The 17,473-nt window shown below is 40.5% G+C and overlaps 1 protein-coding gene and 1 gene segment (V, D, J or C); both read left to right on the top strand.

Moving 5' to 3' along the window:
- Positions 1–13,885, top strand: part of LOC127194343 (anionic trypsin-2) — a 135,672-nt gene extending 121,787 nt beyond the window's left edge. Inside the window, exons 1-5 of one of the 3 annotated variants that reach the window (XM_051151654.1) lie at positions 10,788–10,827; positions 11,662–11,821; positions 12,717–12,970; positions 13,333–13,469; positions 13,736–13,885. In XM_051151654.1, the coding sequence (XP_051007611.1) occupies positions 10,788–10,827; positions 11,662–11,821; positions 12,717–12,970; positions 13,333–13,469; positions 13,736–13,885 (741 nt within the window). Of the gene's footprint in view, positions 1–10,787; positions 10,828–11,661; positions 11,822–12,716; positions 12,971–13,332; positions 13,470–13,735 lie in introns of those variants that run through there. The other 2 variants (XM_051151656.1, XM_051151655.1) reach the window with 2 other exon arrangements.
- Positions 1–17,473, top strand: part of LOC127194822 (T-cell receptor beta-1 chain C region-like) — a 231,238-nt gene that overhangs the window by 178,189 nt on the left and 35,576 nt on the right.

Here is a 17,473-nt window from a genome sequence, read left to right as displayed (position 1 = left end):
TGGTCCCTACACTTCATAGCTGCTTATCTCTGGAGAGCTGACTCCACCTCTGGAGAGCAGGCCCTGCACTCTGCCTGGGCACCACAGTAGAGTTGGCCCTAGTAGCAGAGGTGCAGGTGAGTTGGCCCTAAGGATGAAAACATGGGAGTCCTGGTCCTACCCCACGTCTGACTTGAGGAGGCACAGGTCTGGAGGTGATGCTGTCCCCATCCCAACCTCCCACATTCTGCAGCAGTTGAGAGATCTGGTCACAGGGTCCTGAGAGCAGGAGTACTGGTCCTGCCCCTCAATGGCTGCAGCTGTCAAGAGAGCCATTTCTTCCGTGAAGTAGCTTGGGCAGAGGGTTGATGACCTCCCTTTTCACAAGACCATTGCTACCTGCAGAAGTAAGGAGATGGTTCCACAGTCCTAGGGATGAGTGAGATGGCCTGGCCCCTTTCAAGCTGCATAACCCCCCAAAAAAGTGTGCCCTGCTCCTTGCCTAGGCAGCACAGAAGTGCTGGCCCTGGTGAAGAGGGCAGTGGTGAGTCTATCTGGGGGGCATGAGCACAAGAGACCTGGCCCTGCCACTTGTCTATAATATGACACATGGAGTGGGTAAGGTGGTAATGGCCTCACCACTTACCCCTTGCCACCTGTAGTAATCTGGATAGCTGACCCTGCAGGATGAGAGCGGAAGAGCTGGCTTTGCTCCTCAATGGTGGGAGAGTGGGCCCCATACCTCTACTGAACAGAGCAGTGGATCTGGCTCTGGAGGACTGGGTAAGGGTTAGCCAATCATGAGGTCATGAAAGTTGTAGAGCTGATCCTGCAGGGGGTGTAGGGCTGCCTTGCTAGACCAGTGATGGATAGATCACCCTAGCAGTGAAGATAGAGGAGAACAGGCAGGCCAACCAGCTCAGCTACTACCAAGGCCCAGATCCAGGGCTGTGAGTTCACCCACTCAAAATCTACCTCGTCTGTGAACTGTTCAAGCCCGTGAAAGGGCAAGTCATGCTGACCCAAAGCTGAAGAATCTTTGTGAAAAGGGCACCAACAGGATAACTGGAAGAAGTTCAAGTGAAGAGCCAAAAATTATGTCACAGAATTCAGAGACCTCAAAGTAGATCAATGATTCAGTGCGTTGAGCATTTATTTGCAGGTAAAGATATGTGGAAATGGGTATATTTTGAGACACACTGTGACACACTACAGCTTCCACAATGAGATATTCTCTATTCTATGTTTATTTTGTTTGTTTCTGTGTTATCTGTGGGGGGGTTGCAAGGGCAGATATGAATGGAAGGAGAAATAAGTAGAACTGTCGTGCATTATGTGAAACTCACAAAGAATCAATAAATTAAAAGAAGAGAAAAGAACCGCTTGTTAACTATATTACAGAAAATGTGCTTACTGTCCAATTAACCATGAAATCCTAACAGTCTGTCATCTGGCTATGAGCATTTCTATGTAGAAATGGTTCAGGTGGGTGAGGGCTCATGGTGAGGCAAAGCTTGAGACACAGTGCCAGGCAAAATAGAAATGTGGTGTTCAAGCTCTATCAAGAAAATATATGGCTGGAGCCTTCTAGATGGCACCTGTGGAAAATCTCACACTTCACAAGGGTTCCCATATCTTTTTAGAGCCTTGAGGCCATATGTCAGTTTTAGATAATTCCTGGGCCAAAACCTGAATCCCTCTGAGTCATACTTCCTTCCTTATTAATTAGAGATGATTCTTTTTTTATACTTCACCAAAAACCAGATTTCATAAGGAAAGTGAGGATCCATACCTAACCAATGCACTACATGACTTCTTTTCAATAAAGTAATCTCTCCTCTGAGAACAATTTTCTGAACAGAAATCAGACTGATTATTGTCCAAGGGTACAGGCTTCTATCGCAAACTGTCTGCTTCTAGAATATAGGGAAATTTTATTTTTTTTATTAATTAAACATTTTTTATTATTTACATGTACATTTATATTATTATACACACATATATATGTATATGTAAAATAAACTACCTATAGCAAGAAGAACCATGACATCATCAGGAATTATATAAATGTTACATTCTTAGTGTTTTGGCTATTTGTATTTGACAGCCTTGAAGAAAACATCTTTCCTATCTTGGTGCATCTAAAGTTCTGAATGTAAATCAATCTCCATCACATCTTGTCATTATTAACTTAAAACATCTATCTAGACCTAAAAACATCTTAATCCTTAAACAATTAAGCTTCATGGTAAAATTAAGCTACCTGGTCTTCAACTCTATCAGAGTCTTGAGCAGGAATAAAATGGATTACCTGAATATTCCAGGAGTGCAGTTTAGTAGCTTTCTAAATGAGAAGGTGACAGAGAGTTTTCTATCTGAATAGTTACCCAAAACTCTCTATAATGTTGGAGCATCTTCTTCAGCCTTCTGGCCCAATATGTCTGACAGACATATTAGTGAGGTAGGAACTATTGAGAACTTGCTTACCTTGTCTTTGCAGAGTTTGGCCATTGACTCTGCCTGCATCCAAGCTTGCCCATTTTTAGCCAGAATTCTGTCTGTGGTAGAAATGATGACATTTTGTCCAGTGGCTTGTTTGCCACATTTGAAGACATCTCCATAAGGAGATGCTCATCATCCTCTTTGAGGTAAGCTGGGTGTTGCCAGGAGTTAACCTGTCTCATTGTCAGTGAATCTGTAAAATAATAAAATAACATTTTAAATGTCATATTCTATATGTCCCTGAGGTTTTTGAAGACTTTATCTAACTCTCCTACCTTATGTTTCTATAAAATCATATCTATATGCCACACCTAAGATGTATATTCTTGTGATAAAAGTAGACTAATGATTTACATGACCATGATTGATCAGCAAACAATTAACTCGTATAAATTATTTATCCTCAACAGCCTGCAATATCACTTTCAAAGTTTTGGAAGTAAACCTTGTGTTGTAAGGTTTATATGTAAGTTATATGCATACAATACCTCATATTAGAATATATATATATATATATATATATATATATATATATATATATATATATAGTGTTGCAAAGAATAAACTTACATTTGAATTCTATACCACTGTGTCTAGAATTAAACTTATTTTGCATCTTTATACAAAATTCTATACCAGTGAATTAAAAGTAACCTTGTGAGTGACAATTGAGGCACTAAGTTGAGTAGATTTACTGATTTGCATTTGGTTCTATCCTCCCTATATATTTCTATATTCCCCCTTCTTTCTTTTCAACACCTTTCTCCAAACCATAGAATGGAAGATACATGAAAAGAGAGACATCACTGAATCTAACCTTGTTTTCTTTCTAAATAAGACCAATAATAACTTGTAACCAACTTCCATTGATAATAACCCTCTATAGGCCAAGAAAGCAACAAATAACCTACTGACCCCCCCCCTTAAAGGAAATGGGACAACATTCTCTTAATGTTTCTTCCAGCTGATTTGAGATGAATACCTAGTAGGGGCCCAAATAAAATTAGGGAAATGGTTAAACAAGCTATGAATGACATTTGTGGTTCAGTTTCTAAATGTTGAGAAATTCCAGGCTTAATTAGAGTCCTGTGTGGGACAGTCTGAAATACTGGACCAATTGGGGTTGGAAGCTTTCTTTCAAAGTGTCCTGGGAGCTGTCTTGTTCTGATGAGGAGCAGCAATTGAAGCACTTGGTGCTGAGACATGAAAGATACAGGATGTCAGTGTCCAGCATGCTGAGAAGAATGCATCCTGTCAGGTTTGATCCAATGTCAGTGTCTGGTTCTTTTGTTCTGAAAACATGGTTTCTCACAAGCTTTATACAGACCTAAAATTATAAGTGTATAAGGCGTATGTGATGCACGGAATATTAAGGCTAGTTTTCTGCTTTTTGTGTGGGCAGATAAAAAAGACATCTATAAATCTTCATTCATGTCATATGAAGAATGGCATCTAATAGTAATTCGTAGGGGTTCTGTAACCAACAAGAAGCATTGTCTATGCCTAGACATTCATGTATCAGCCAGTCTCTGAGCTCATCCCATATAGTGGGATTAGCAATATAAGTTACCTGCTTGTTCTTCAGTTTAAATTCCTCACCTCCTGATTGTATCACCCTCCCTCATCCCCTCTCCTTCCCACTCTTAATACTCAGAAAGGGGAGCACTCTTCTCCTAACATCTCATCTCAGCCTGTGAAATCTCATCTGTACTACCTGTAACCTCTTCCTCTTTAGCCTGGCAAGGCTACATACGAGGGGTCAGTGAACTAAGTTCAGTGGCCAGAGTGCATGTCCAAAGTAGTCCCTACTCTCCACATGTGGAATCCACAATGAGACTGTGCTACTACATTTGAGCAGTGGGTCTAGATCCATATCATACATGGTCCCTGGTTGATGTTTCAGTCTCTGTCTTGTAGTGTAGCTATCCTGTATTATGTGGCTAGTATGAGTGAGTATATACCATGTGTGTCTTTCTGGATCTGGGTTACCTCACTGAAGATGATCTTTTCCAATTCCATCCATTTGCCTGCAATTTTCAATATTTCCTTCTTTTTAATAGCTAAACAGTATCCCACTGTGTAAATGTACCACAGTTTCCTTATCCATTCTTCAGTTGAGGGAAATGTAGGTTGTTTCCAGATTCTGGCTATTAAGAATGAAGCTGTTATGAACATAGTTGAGCAAACGTCCTTGTTGTATTTTGGAGCATCTTTCTGTACATTCCCAGGAGTGGTATGGCTGGGCCCTGAGGTAGAGTTATTCCCAATTTCCTGAGAAAGGACCAGATTGATTTTCAAAGTGGTTGTACAAGTGTGCACTCCCACCAGCAATGGAACAGTGTTCCCCTTTCCCAGAATGTGCTGTCACTTAAGTTTTTGATCTTAGCAATTCAGATATATGGAATATGGAATCTCACAGTCATTTTTAAGTTGCATTTCCCTGATAACTAGGGATGTTGAGCATTTCTTTTAGTGTGTCTCAGCCATTTGATGTTCCTCTATTCAGAATTCTCTGATTAGTTCTATACCACATTTTTTAATTGGATTATTTGGTTTGGTGATGTTTATTTTCTTGAGTTCTTTATATATTTTGGATATTAGCTCTTTGTCAGATGTAGGGTTGGTGAAGATATTTTCCCAGTCTTTAGGCTGTCATTTTGTTCTGTTGACAGTGTCCCTCACCTTACAGAATCTTTTCAATTTCATAAGGTCTCATTTATTAATGGTTTATCTTAGAGCCTGAGCTGTTGGTGTTCTGTTCAGGAAGGTTTCTTCTGTGCCAATGAGCTCAAGGCACTTTCCCAATTTTTCTTCTAACAGATTTGGTGTGTTTGGTTTTATGTTGAGGTATTTAATCCATTTGGACTTCAGTTTTATTCAGGGTGATAAGTATGGATCTATTTTCATTTTTCTACATGTAGCCATCCAGGTAGACCAGTCCTATTTGTTGAAGTTTTTTTTTTTTTCTATTGTATGGATTCAGCTTCTTTGTTGAAAGTCAATTGTCCATGGGTATGTGGGTTTATTTCCAGGTGTTCAATTCAATTCCATTGATCAAGTAGGCTATTTCCATACCAGAACCATGTTGTTTTTATTACCGTTGCTCTATAGTACAGCTTGAGATCCAAGATTGAGATTCCTCCAGATCTTTTATTGTACAGGATCATTTTAGCTATTCTTGGGCTTTTTTGTTTTTCCATATGAAATTGAGAACAGATCTTTCAAGGAAGGTAAAGAATTGTTTGGATATTTTGATGGGAATTGCATTTGCTAGATTGCTTTTGGTAAAATGGCTATTTTTACTATGTTGATTCTCCAAATTCACAAACATGAGAGATCTTTCCATCCTCTGAAATATTCTTCAAATTTGTTCTTCAGAGATTTGAAGTTTTTTTTATACAAATCTTTCATTTTCTTGGTTAGAGTTATACCAAGATACTTTATATTATTTGTAGTTATTGTGAAGCATGCAATTTCCCTAACTTCTTTCTCAGTCTGTTTGTCACTTATATACAGGAGAACTACTGATTTTTTTTAGTTTATTTTGTATTTAGACACTTTGATGAGGGTGTTTATCAGCTGTAGGTGTTCCTTGATAGAATTTTTGATTTATGTATACTATCATATCATCTGCAAATAGTGATAGTCTGACTTCTTTCTTTCTGATTTTTATTCCCTTGATCTCCTTTAGTTGTCTTATCATTCTAGCTAGGACTTTTGAATACTATATTGAAGAGATACAGAGAGAATGGATAGTCTTATCCTTGATTTCAGTAGGATTAATTTAAGTTTTTCTCCATTTAGTTTGATGTTGGCTATAGGCTTGCTGTATATTGACTTTATTATGTTTAGGTGTGTGCCTTATATCCCTGCTCTCTCCAGGACTTTTAACATGAATGGGTGTTGGATTTTGTTGAATGCTTTTTCAGCATTTAAGGAGATGATCATGTGGGGTTTGTTTTTCCTTTCAGGTTGTTTATATGATGAATTACATTGATGGATTTCCATATATTTTTTAAAGATTTATTTATTTATTATGTATATAGGCAAGAAGACCACATTATAGGTAGTTGTGATCTACCATATGGTTTCTGGGAATTGAACTCAGGACCTCTGGAAGAACAGTCTGTGTCCTTAACCTTTGAGCCATTTTTCCAGCCCCGGATTTCCATATATTTAACCACCGCTGCATGCCTCGGATGAAGCCTACTGCATCATAGTGAATGATAGTTTTGATATGTTCTTGAATTCAGTTTGCAAGTATTTTATTGAGTATTTTTGCACCAATGTTCATAAGAGAAATTGGTCTGAAATTTTTTTCTTTGTTGAGTCTTTCTGTGATTTAGGTATCAAGGTGACTGTGGCCTCAGAGAATGAATTTGGTAATGTTCCTTCTGTTTCTATTTTACAGAATAGTTTGAAGAAAAGTGGTATTAGCTCTTCTCTGAAGATCTGGTAGAATTCTGTGCTGAATCCATCTGGTCCTGGGCCTTTTGTTGTTGTCATTGTTGTTGTGGTGGTGGTGGTTGTTGGGAGACTGTTGATGACTGCCTCTATTTCCTTAGGTGTGATAGGACTATTCAATTTGATTACTTGAATACTTCAATTTTGGTAGTTGGTAGTTATCAAGAAAATTGCCCATTTCATTTAGATCTTCAAATTTTGTGGCATATAGGCTTTTGGAGTAAGACCTGATGATTCTTTGAATTTCCTCAGTGTTTGTCATTATGTCCCCCTTTTCATTTCTGATTTTGTTGATTTGAATACTCTCCCTCTGCCTTTTAGTTAGTTTGGCTAAAGGTTTATCAATCTTGTTGATTTTCTCAAAGAACCAATCCATGGTTTGGTTGATTCTTTGTATTGTTTTCTTTGTTTCCAATTTACTGATTTCAGCCCTGAGTTTGATGATTTCCAGCTGTCTACTCCTCTTGGATGTGTCTGCATCTTTTTGTTCTAGAACTTTCAGATTGCTGTTAAGTTGCTAGTATGGGATCTCTCCATTTTTTTTTTTATAAAGGCACTTAGTCCTGTGAACTTTTCTCTTAACACTGCTTTCATTGTGTCCTGTAAGTTTTGGAATGTTGTGTCTTCAGTTTCATTGAATTCTAGGAAGTTTTTAATTTCTCTTTTTATTTCTTTCCTTACCCAAATGTCATTGAGTAGGAAATTGTTCAGTTTCCGTGAGTTGTTTCTTTTGTTGTTGAGTTCCAGCTTTAATCCCTGGTGGTCTGATAAAATGCAAGGGATTATTTCAATTTTCTTCTATCTGTTGATGTTTGCTTTGTGACCAAGTATGTGGTCAAATTTAGAGAAGGTTCCATGAGGTGCTGAAAAGAAGGTGTATTCTTTTGTGTTAGGTCCATTTGGTTCATGATGTCAATTAGTTTCCTTGTTTCTCCATATTGATGATCTGTCTACTGGGGAGAAAGTGGTGTTGAAGTCTCCCACTATTAATGTGTGGAGTTCAATTTGTGATTTAAGTTTTAGTAAATTCTCTTTTATGAATGTGGGTGTTCCTGCATTTGGGGTATAGGTGTCCAGAATTGAGACATCATCTTGGTGTATTTTTTCCTTTGGTGAAGGTATAGTGACCTTTCCCATCTCTTTTGATTAGTTTTGGTTGAAAGTCTAAATCAGATATTAGAATGGCTACTCCAGCTTGCTTCTTGTGTCTATTAGCTTGGAATACAGTTTTCCAACCCTTTACTCTGAAGTAATGCCTATCTTTGTTGTTGGTGTATGAAGTTTTAATTTTTAGTACAGAATGTTAATACAGCCATGAGGATGCTGAAAATGGACCATAAAACATGAACAATGAGAATCAATAGTCATAAAAGAGAGGAAAAGAAAAATGTGGTATTGGTATATCTCTGGAATGTATTGTGGTATTGGTCTATCTCTGGAACTTATTGGGGAAGCTCCTGCTCAGACTTCATTCTTCATATTTCAAATACTTTGCATGTATGAGCCTTATTGGAAAGGAGAGGCAAGTGAAACCCTACAGTGCAAACCATGTCTATTTCTCCTTTTGCCATGTTGTTTGATGCTTTAATTCTTATTACCAAATCCTTTGTATATATTTCTATATTATGAATTATTCTAGAGATAAGAATCATCAGCTCAAACTGAAAATTCTCAACAGAGGAATCTCTAATAACTGAGAAACACTTAAAGAATGTCCAGTGTCCTTAGTCATTCAGGAAATGCATATCAAAATAACTCAGAAATCCATTTTATACACATCAGAATTGCTAAGATCAAAAACTCATGTGATGGCACATGCTTGTAAGGATGTGGAGAAAGGGGAACATTTCTCTATTGCTGGTGGAAGTGCAAACTTTTACAACCAGTTTGGAAATCAATCTGGTGCTTTCTCAGAAAACTGGGAAGAGTTCTACCTCAAGACCCAGCTATAAAACCCAAAAGATGTTCCATCATACAACAAGGACAATTGATCAACTATGTTTATAACAGCTTTATTTATAATAGCCAGAGTTTGGAAACAACCCAGATGCACTTCAACCAAAGAAGAGATAAAGAAACCATGGTAGATTTACATAATGGAATATTACTCAGCCATTAAGAACAAAGAAAATTTGAAAACTGTAGGAAAATGGATGGAACTAGAAAAGATCATTGTGACCAAGGTACCCAAACCCAGAAAGGCACACATGATATGTACTCACTAATAAGTGGAGGTTTTCCATATACTACAAAGTAATCATATTATAATCGACAGACAGAAAGAGCCTAAGTAACAAGGAGGACCCAAGGGAAAATGCTTGAATATCACTGAAATGGAAAAATAATATAAACTTTGGAAGTGGATGAGGAGAGGGTGTGTGGAGTAGAACTAGTGTGGGGACCAAATGTGGGACTGTGGGTACAGGAGGTGAGAGGATTGGGAGATAGAAGGGAAAGAAACGGAAGGAGCATCTCTAGGACATGCTGGAGACTAGAAGGGGGTAGGCTCTATGGAGAATATGGGGGTGACTTAAGCTGAGACTCCTAGCATCAGGGCATATAAAGACTGAAGTGGTGACTTCCTACAGCCAGGTACAGCTTCCAGTGGGGGAATGGTAACACCACCATCTTTGACCCAAAATTTACCCTGCCCACAAAATGTGCAAGGATAAAGATGCAGCATAGATTGGGCCATAGCCAAGCAATGTCTGGCCCAATTTGAGACACCCAATAAGAGAGAGCCAACTCCTGACTTTATTAATGACACTCTGCTTGCTTGGGAATAGGAGCCTAACAGTCTTCTTAGAGGCTCCAACCATTAGTGGATCAAAGCAAATGCTGATACCAATAGCCAAACATTAGGTGGAACTCGGGGAACCTTGTGAAAGAGTTTGTGTAAAGATAGAGGAACCAGGAAGGGAAAAGAACTCCACAAGAAGAGGAACAGAGTCAACTAACCTAGGCCCATAGAGGCTCCCAGAGGTTGAACCACCCTAAAGAACATACACGTAAGGGACCTAGGCCCCAATTCATATGTAGCTGAGGGGAAGTGTGATCTTCATGTGGGTCCCATAGGAATTGGAGCAGGGGCTTCCTCTGACATGGACACAGTTGTCTCTTTTAGTTACACTTTCCCATAGCTGGCTACCTTGTCTTTCCTCAGTGGAAGAGGATATGCTTAATCCTGGTGCAAATGTATGAATTGGAACTGTTTTGTACATGGGTGGTCTCCTCTATCCTGGGGAGAAGGGAAGGGAGGAATGGTGGAAGAGTGTGGGAAGGTGGGAGGGTGGCCTCAGGAAGAATTTAGGGATGGGGCAGTGATCAGAATGTAAAATGAGGAAATAAATGAGTTGAGGAAAATAGAATCATCAGCACATAGATCCAGATATTTTATGTTTTTTCTCCTGGTTCTTTAGGTCCTTGAGAATCCACCTACCAACTAATACCAGGTCTTTCTCAAAGTAAATGAAATAAGTTTCCTGTAAAGTTAGGGTGTATCTAAGTTCTATAGCCATTCTCTTCAACCTAACCTCTTTATATCAGACTAAGCAGGCCCAGTTGCATAGACAGAGTTTATGTTTCCATTGCTTTTTGCCAAAACCTCCTTTAAATAATCAACTGCTTTCCTTGTCTACCAAGAATAAAAGTTTCCTTATCACATGTACCTCACCCACCCACAGTGGAGACAAACAAAGAAGAGGTGATGTAAGACCCTGGGAAAGGGAAACCCACAGGTGTGCTTGTGCAGCAGCAGTGGAGGCCCTCCCCTTAGTACCTCCTCCTCCCTCCATTGGGGTATAAAGGCAGGCTTCCTCCAGTGCTCACTACCTTCTGCCACAATGAGTCCACTCCTGTTCCTGGCCCTTGTGGGAGCTGCTGGTGAGTGCCATGCCTCAACGCAGGTCCTGTTCTTCCTTCTCCTAAGAGTCATGAGCCCTACCACCAAGTCTGATTTTTCACTTTATCTATACTCCAGGGACCTCTCTTCCTCCTGCAGCAGCTCTGCTTAGAATCTTTCAGATTTCTTTCTAAACCTAAAGTTCTTTACACCTTCCACTGCTGTTTATCATGTGATCAGAGTTTGTAGAATAGGAAGGCATGTGGAAGTGCCATGAACTGGAGCAGCAGGCCTCCTGCTTGTGTTCAACAGCTTGAGGATAGCTCAGCAATGCTTCTGCTAAGAGAGGAATACTCCTAAGTTGAAAGGTGAAATTCTCATTATACTGGATATTAACACCTAAAAATTTTGGTCTTGTGTCTGGAACAGTAACTTTGATTAGGAAGGACATTTCGATACTATATGTATTTCTAAAAATATCAAATATTGAGGATATTTACCAAGAGATTCTAAGCACCCTAAATGCTTTAAGCACTGTTAGCCACAGGGTGTCAATTAATGGTGAACATAAGATCAAATGAGGCAGTGCATCAGAAAACCATCTCTACGACCTATGCTGAGAGCTCCACTCAACCTATACCTGAAACTATCAGAAAGCAGTCACCTACAGAGTATTTTTTCCATTGTTCTGCTGCACCCTGTATTTTAGACAATCTCTTCTATGCCTACTGTGGATACAGTGGTACCTTCTCGCCTTCAGCTCTTGTACTCATTAAGGACTCCTAATGAGTTTACCTCTGACAGAGGCCTGAGGGCTCCACCCTCCAGAAACTTGAAGAATTGTCTTCTCAGTGGTCTTCTTGTCTTTCTTCAAGTTGCTTTCCCTGTTGATGATGATGACAAGATTGTTGGAGGATACACCTGCCAGAAGAATTCCGTCCCCTACCAGGTGTCCCTGAACTCTGGCTACCACTTCTGTGGAGGTTCCCTCATCAATGACCAGTGGGTGGTGTCTGCAGCTCACTGCTACAAGTCGTAAGTGATGGGCTGTGACTGTGCAGGACACACACTTGACACTTCTAAGGGCAAAGTATAAGGTCAGGCAGGAACTGAGGGTGTAAGGTGAATGGGAAGAGAGTGAGGGAAGAGAGATCACTGACTGCAGCTCATTTCATGAGTTTGGAGAGAATAAGGATAGAGGATAGATAGCTTCTCACACCCTTAAGCCATCCAAAATAAGTCAGTGGCATAGATAACAAAAGCAAGGAAGGATGATTTTTAGGATATAAAGAAGCAAACAGAAAGTGCCAAAAATATTTTAAAAATAGTAACACTGGCTCCTATAGTGTCGTGATAAATTCAGTTTTCAGAAAGTGTAGACAATATGTAAGATTTAAAAATTTCTCAATATCAATAAGTTTTCCTATAGAGAGAGAACTGAAAGTCAATTTCTGTGCTAGAGGTTATCACAACTGAACATGCATCAGAATCCTCCAGATTATGATTCAGAAAGTCCAGGAAAGAAACTGAGAAAGGGAGCTGGTACCAAGTTGAGAGGTGCCACAGATGAGTGGACTGCAAGATTCTAATCCCAAACTAGAGCAGACCCATCAGAATAATAGTTTTTAAGAGGAGGTGATTTAGTGTAGTTTATACTCTGCAAAGACACAGAGGAAGAGTAAAGATACAAGGAGCTATTTTGCATACAAAATGGAGATGAGCAGTGTCCAACAGGAGTTCTGCACCTCAACCATAATATCTGTTTTTGAAGCAGAAAGGAATTGGGTCCTTGCGCAGCACACCTCTACTACTGCTGTAATATAAATCCAGCATCCTCCACACTCTAGACTTATTCAGCAAAAAGAGATTAATACCTCTGAACTAGTGGGTAATGGAGAAGAAGTTCCTAACATGACTTTTTCCCCAACAGCCGCATCCAAGTGAGACTGGGAGAGCATAACATCGATGTTCTTGAGGGCGATGAGCAGTTTGTCAGTTCCGCAAAGATCATCAGACACCCCAACTTTAGTTCGAGGACCCTGGACAATGATATCATGCTGATCAAGCTCTCTTCCCCTGTGACCCTCAATGCCCGAGTGGCCACTGTATCTCTGCCCACTTCTTGTGCAGCTGCTGGCACTCAGTGTCTCATCTCTGGCTGGGGCAACACCTTGAGCTTTGGCGGTGAGTAAGACACTTCATCTACCCTTACAACTTTCCAGAACCAAGTAAATATCAACACTTCAACCACTGGCTTCTAAGATGCAAATACATTGCATAAACTCAATACACAGAAGTTTCTTTAGTGAGCATAAGGGATATTTGCACAAAGAATGATCTTGTTCCCAGAATATAAACATGAGAGATGGAGAATGTGCTGTTACTACTTTCAGGAAGGACATCACTAATGACTGTTCTGGGATCTAAGTTTCTCACTGAGCCTTAATATCTTGAAAAATGCTCCAGGGGCCATAGAGTGTTCAGCACTGAAATGTTGATGGCTAGCCTGGTCTGAATCACATTTGTTCCTTTTCCTTCCATCAAAGTGAACAACCCAGACCTGCTCCAGTGCCTGGATGCCCCAATTCTGTCTCAGGCTGAGTGTGAAGCCTCCTATCCTGGAAAGATCACCAAGAACATGATCTGTGTTGGCTTCCTGGAGGGAGGCAAAGATTCCTGCCAGGTAATTGGCTCCCTTCTCATGCCAATGCCTTGTTTTCCTATGATTGGTGTGGAATGCCCTAGTGTCTCTGGCAAGGAAGTTTCCTGTAGTGGGTCCCTGGAAATGTGAGGAGGTCTCTTCTGTATGTCATATTGACATGTTTATAAGAATAGAGAATGGGATTACAAATGGGAGCAGGGTTGGCTAGAATGTCATCTTCAGGTCAGAGTAAATGTGGTCCTTCTTTGACATGCCTCTTCATTAAATACTGTATTCTCTCATCCCAGGGTGACTCTGGTGGCCCTGTGGTCTGCAACGGAGAGCTCCAGGGCATTGTCTCCTGGGGTTATGGCTGTGCCCTGAAGGACAGCCCTGGTGTGTACACCAAGGTCTGCAACTATGTGGACTGGATTCAGGACACCATTGCTGCCAACTAAGCTCCTTAATCTCTCTGAAATCACTACATCAATAAAGTGAATGCACCATCCTTTTTGTGTCTGAGCTCTTTATGCTTTTGTCTGTGGGAAACACACTCCCATATGAGGTCGTCTTTCTCCACCGTTGAGAAGTGGTGATCATCTTACATCTCCATATTTGTTGCACAGAATAAAATTTCAGGAGAACTTGAGAAAAACAATGAAGTGCATGGTAGAAAATTTACAGTTTATTTTTCCCTTTTTTCCTTCTTCCTTCCTTCCTTTCTTTTTTCATCCATCCATTCATTCACTCATTCATTCATTCATTCACTCACTTTACATCCAGGTCATAGCCCCCTTCCCCCTCTTCTCACAGTCCCACCATCCCCTTCCCCTCTCCTATTCCTCAGGAGAGGGGAGCTCCCCTACCTACCTACCCCAATTCATCAATTCACATCAAGATTGAACTTGTCTTCTTTCTCCAAGGCCAATGCATGCATGGGGAAGTGATCAAAACCAGGCAATGGAGTTCATGTCAGAGACAGCCCCAACTACCCTTATTAGTGGATCCACATGAACCCTGAGCTGCCTATCAGTTCCATCTATGTAGAGGACCTAGGTCCAGCCCATGCATGCTCCTTGGTTGGTGCTTCAGACTCTACCAGCCCCTCTGGGCCCCAGGTTAATTGGCTCTGTTGACTCTTTTGTTCTTCTCCCCACTTTTCCACTAGACTCCCTATGCTCCACCCAAATTTGGCTGTGAGTCTCAGCCTCTCAGTCTACTGAGAGGTGGAGCCACTCAGTAGACAACTCTAATAGGCTCCTGTCTGCAATCATAGCATACTATCCTTACTAGTGTCGTGGACTAGCGCTCTTCCATGGGGTTGGCCTTATGTTAGGCCAGGCATTGATCAAACATTGCCTCAGTTTCTGCTCTACCTGCTCTATCTTTATCCCTGCACATCTCGTAGACAGAGTAAGTTTTGGAACAGAGTTTTTGTGGGTGGTGGGTGTTCTCCTCCCTCCACTAGTAGTCTTGTCTAGTTATAAGGTAACCTCTTCAGTCTTCATGGCCCCTGCTACTTGGAGTCTCAGATATCCTCCCAGAGGCCCATTCTGACTTAAGTCTCCAGCTTGTCACAGAGATGGCCCCACCCACAATTTCTCTTTTCTCTGCAGGTCTTCTGTCCTCCTTCTGCACTATCTCCAGGTCTGATCTCCACTCTTATTTCTCTCTGTGTTCCATCTTCTACCTTGTTTCCTCTCTTCAATGACTACCTCTGTTTATTCTATTTCCCCTTCTGATGGAGATTTAAGCATCCTCTCTTGGGTCCTACCTGTTACTTATCTTCTTTGGGTCTGTAAATCATAGTATGTTTACTCTGTACTAAATGGCTAACATCTGATTATAAGTGAGTACATACCATGTGTGTCTTTCTGGGTCTGGGTTACCTCATTCAGAATGATCTTTTCTAGTTCAATCCATTTGGCTGCAAATTTCATGATTTCCTTTTTTTTAATGGCTGAGTAGTATTCCATTGTATAAATGTGCCATCATTTTTTTATCCATCCTTCAGTTGAGGAACATCTAGGTTGTTTCCAGATTCTAACTATTACAAATAAAGCTTCTATCAATATAGTTGAGCAAATGTCTTTGTTGTATGGTAGAGCATCTTTTTTGGTATATTCCCAGGAGTGGTATAGCTGGGTCTTGTGGTAGAGCTAATCCCAGTTTTCTTAGTCATCAGAGAAATACACATCAAAATGACTGAGATTCCATCTTACACCCATCAGGATGGCTAAGACAAAAAAACAAAGTTAAAGCACCTGCTGGAGAGGATGTGGGGAGAAAGGAGTACATTCCTTCATTGCTGGTAGGAGTGCAAACCTGTACCACCCACGTTGGAAATCAATCTGTCACTTTCTCAGAAAATTAAGAATAGCTGTACTTCAAGCTTTGGTGTAGTGGAGGTGAAGAAGTGTCCATGTGATGATTCATCAACACCACTGCATTGTGCCTCTCTTCCCAGGTGGTTTTAGGTTGTGTCAAATTGACAGTTAACAGTGTTCAACTTGTCAATGAAGTCCCTCATAGAGAGTTTATAGTACTGGACAGTATTGAAAGCAATAAGAATGATCTTCTATTGTGTTCTGCAGTATTGTTTGGTGCCTCCCATGTTCAAGTCATTTTCTGGGCCTCTCGATGCTTTGATATAAGTCACAGAAGTTATAAAGTAGGGAGTCCACGGAGTGAGTGAGATTTTCCTATCCAGAAATTTTCCTTACGTATTATTCCCTCTTCATTATAGAACCAATTTTATGTTCTTTCTCACTTGACCAAACACACACACACACACACACACACACACACACACACACACACACACACACACACACACACACACCCCAAATCAACAGGAATATTTTAAAAAGTAAAAAACTTATAAGACAAAAAAAAAAAACTAAACACTGTGGAAACAGAGCCTATCATAATTCCCCTGAGAGGCTTCACCCAGCAGCTGCAGAGCCCCACATCCAAGTGTTAGAGCTGAGAGAGTCCTATGGAAGAGTTGGTGGAATGACTTAGGGAGCAGTAGGGGTCAAGGATTCCACAACAAGACATACAGAATCAACTAGCCTGAGCCCATGGGGGTTCACAGAGACTGAATCATCAATCAAAGAGCATGCTAGGATTGTCCTAGGCACATATGTAGCAGATGCGTTATAAGTATGTCCCCCAACAATTGGAGCAGGGGCCCTCTCTGAAACTGAGGCTTATCTTTGGATCCCATTCCCCTAACTGAGATGCCTTGTCTGGCTTCAGTGGGAGAGGATGCATCTAGTCCTGCAGTGATTTAATGTTCCAGGGCAGGATGGTACACATTGGGGACCTCTCCCTTCTTTTAGAAGGGGAGGAGAGAATAAGCAAGATGTGTGTAAGCAGGGACTGGGAGAAGAGGAGGGGAGCATCCATCAGGATGTAAATGGAAGGAAGGAGGAAGGAAGGAAGGAAAGAAAGAAAGAAAGGGAGAAAGAAAGAAAGAAAGAAAGAAAGAAAGAAAGAAAGAAAGAAAGAAAGAAAGAAAGACAGACGACATGGAACAATTTTCTATTAATCAACTTACATGCATATGTAGCCTTCTGTAATGTGTGGATGATATACTCAGTGACACTACATTGGTGAAAACTGATTTTTCCATTTCTAAAGTATCAATTGCAAATAGCTTCTTGCATAGGGGTGGGATCCCTTGCAGACTCCCGCCTCTCAATACTGCGAACTTGTCTTGAACTTCTACAAGTCTTGAGCATGCTGTCATCATCTCTCTGAGTTCATATGTGCATTATTCCTTTTGCATCTGGAATTCACTGTTACCTTGTTGTTATCCACTGCCTCTGATGCTTAAAACTTTTTGGCTCCTCTTATATACATGTTAATGAGCTTCAAAGTGAGCAGTTTGATGAAGACATGTCGTTTATGGTTGAGAACTCCAAAGTGTCTCACACTATGAACATTGTCCAGTTGTGGGTGTCTGTGCCAATTGCCAGAAGAAGATCCTATGATGAAAGTTTATTCATGATTGGTGTTCTGCTCTATGGGTATAGCAATAT

Source organism: Acomys russatus, chromosome 10 (genome assembly GCF_903995435.1).
Source record: "Acomys russatus chromosome 10, mAcoRus1.1, whole genome shotgun sequence".
NCBI lineage: Eukaryota > Metazoa > Chordata > Mammalia > Rodentia > Muridae > Acomys > Acomys russatus.
Note: the sequence above shows the minus strand (reverse complement) of the source record. Positions and strands in the feature narration are given on the sequence as shown.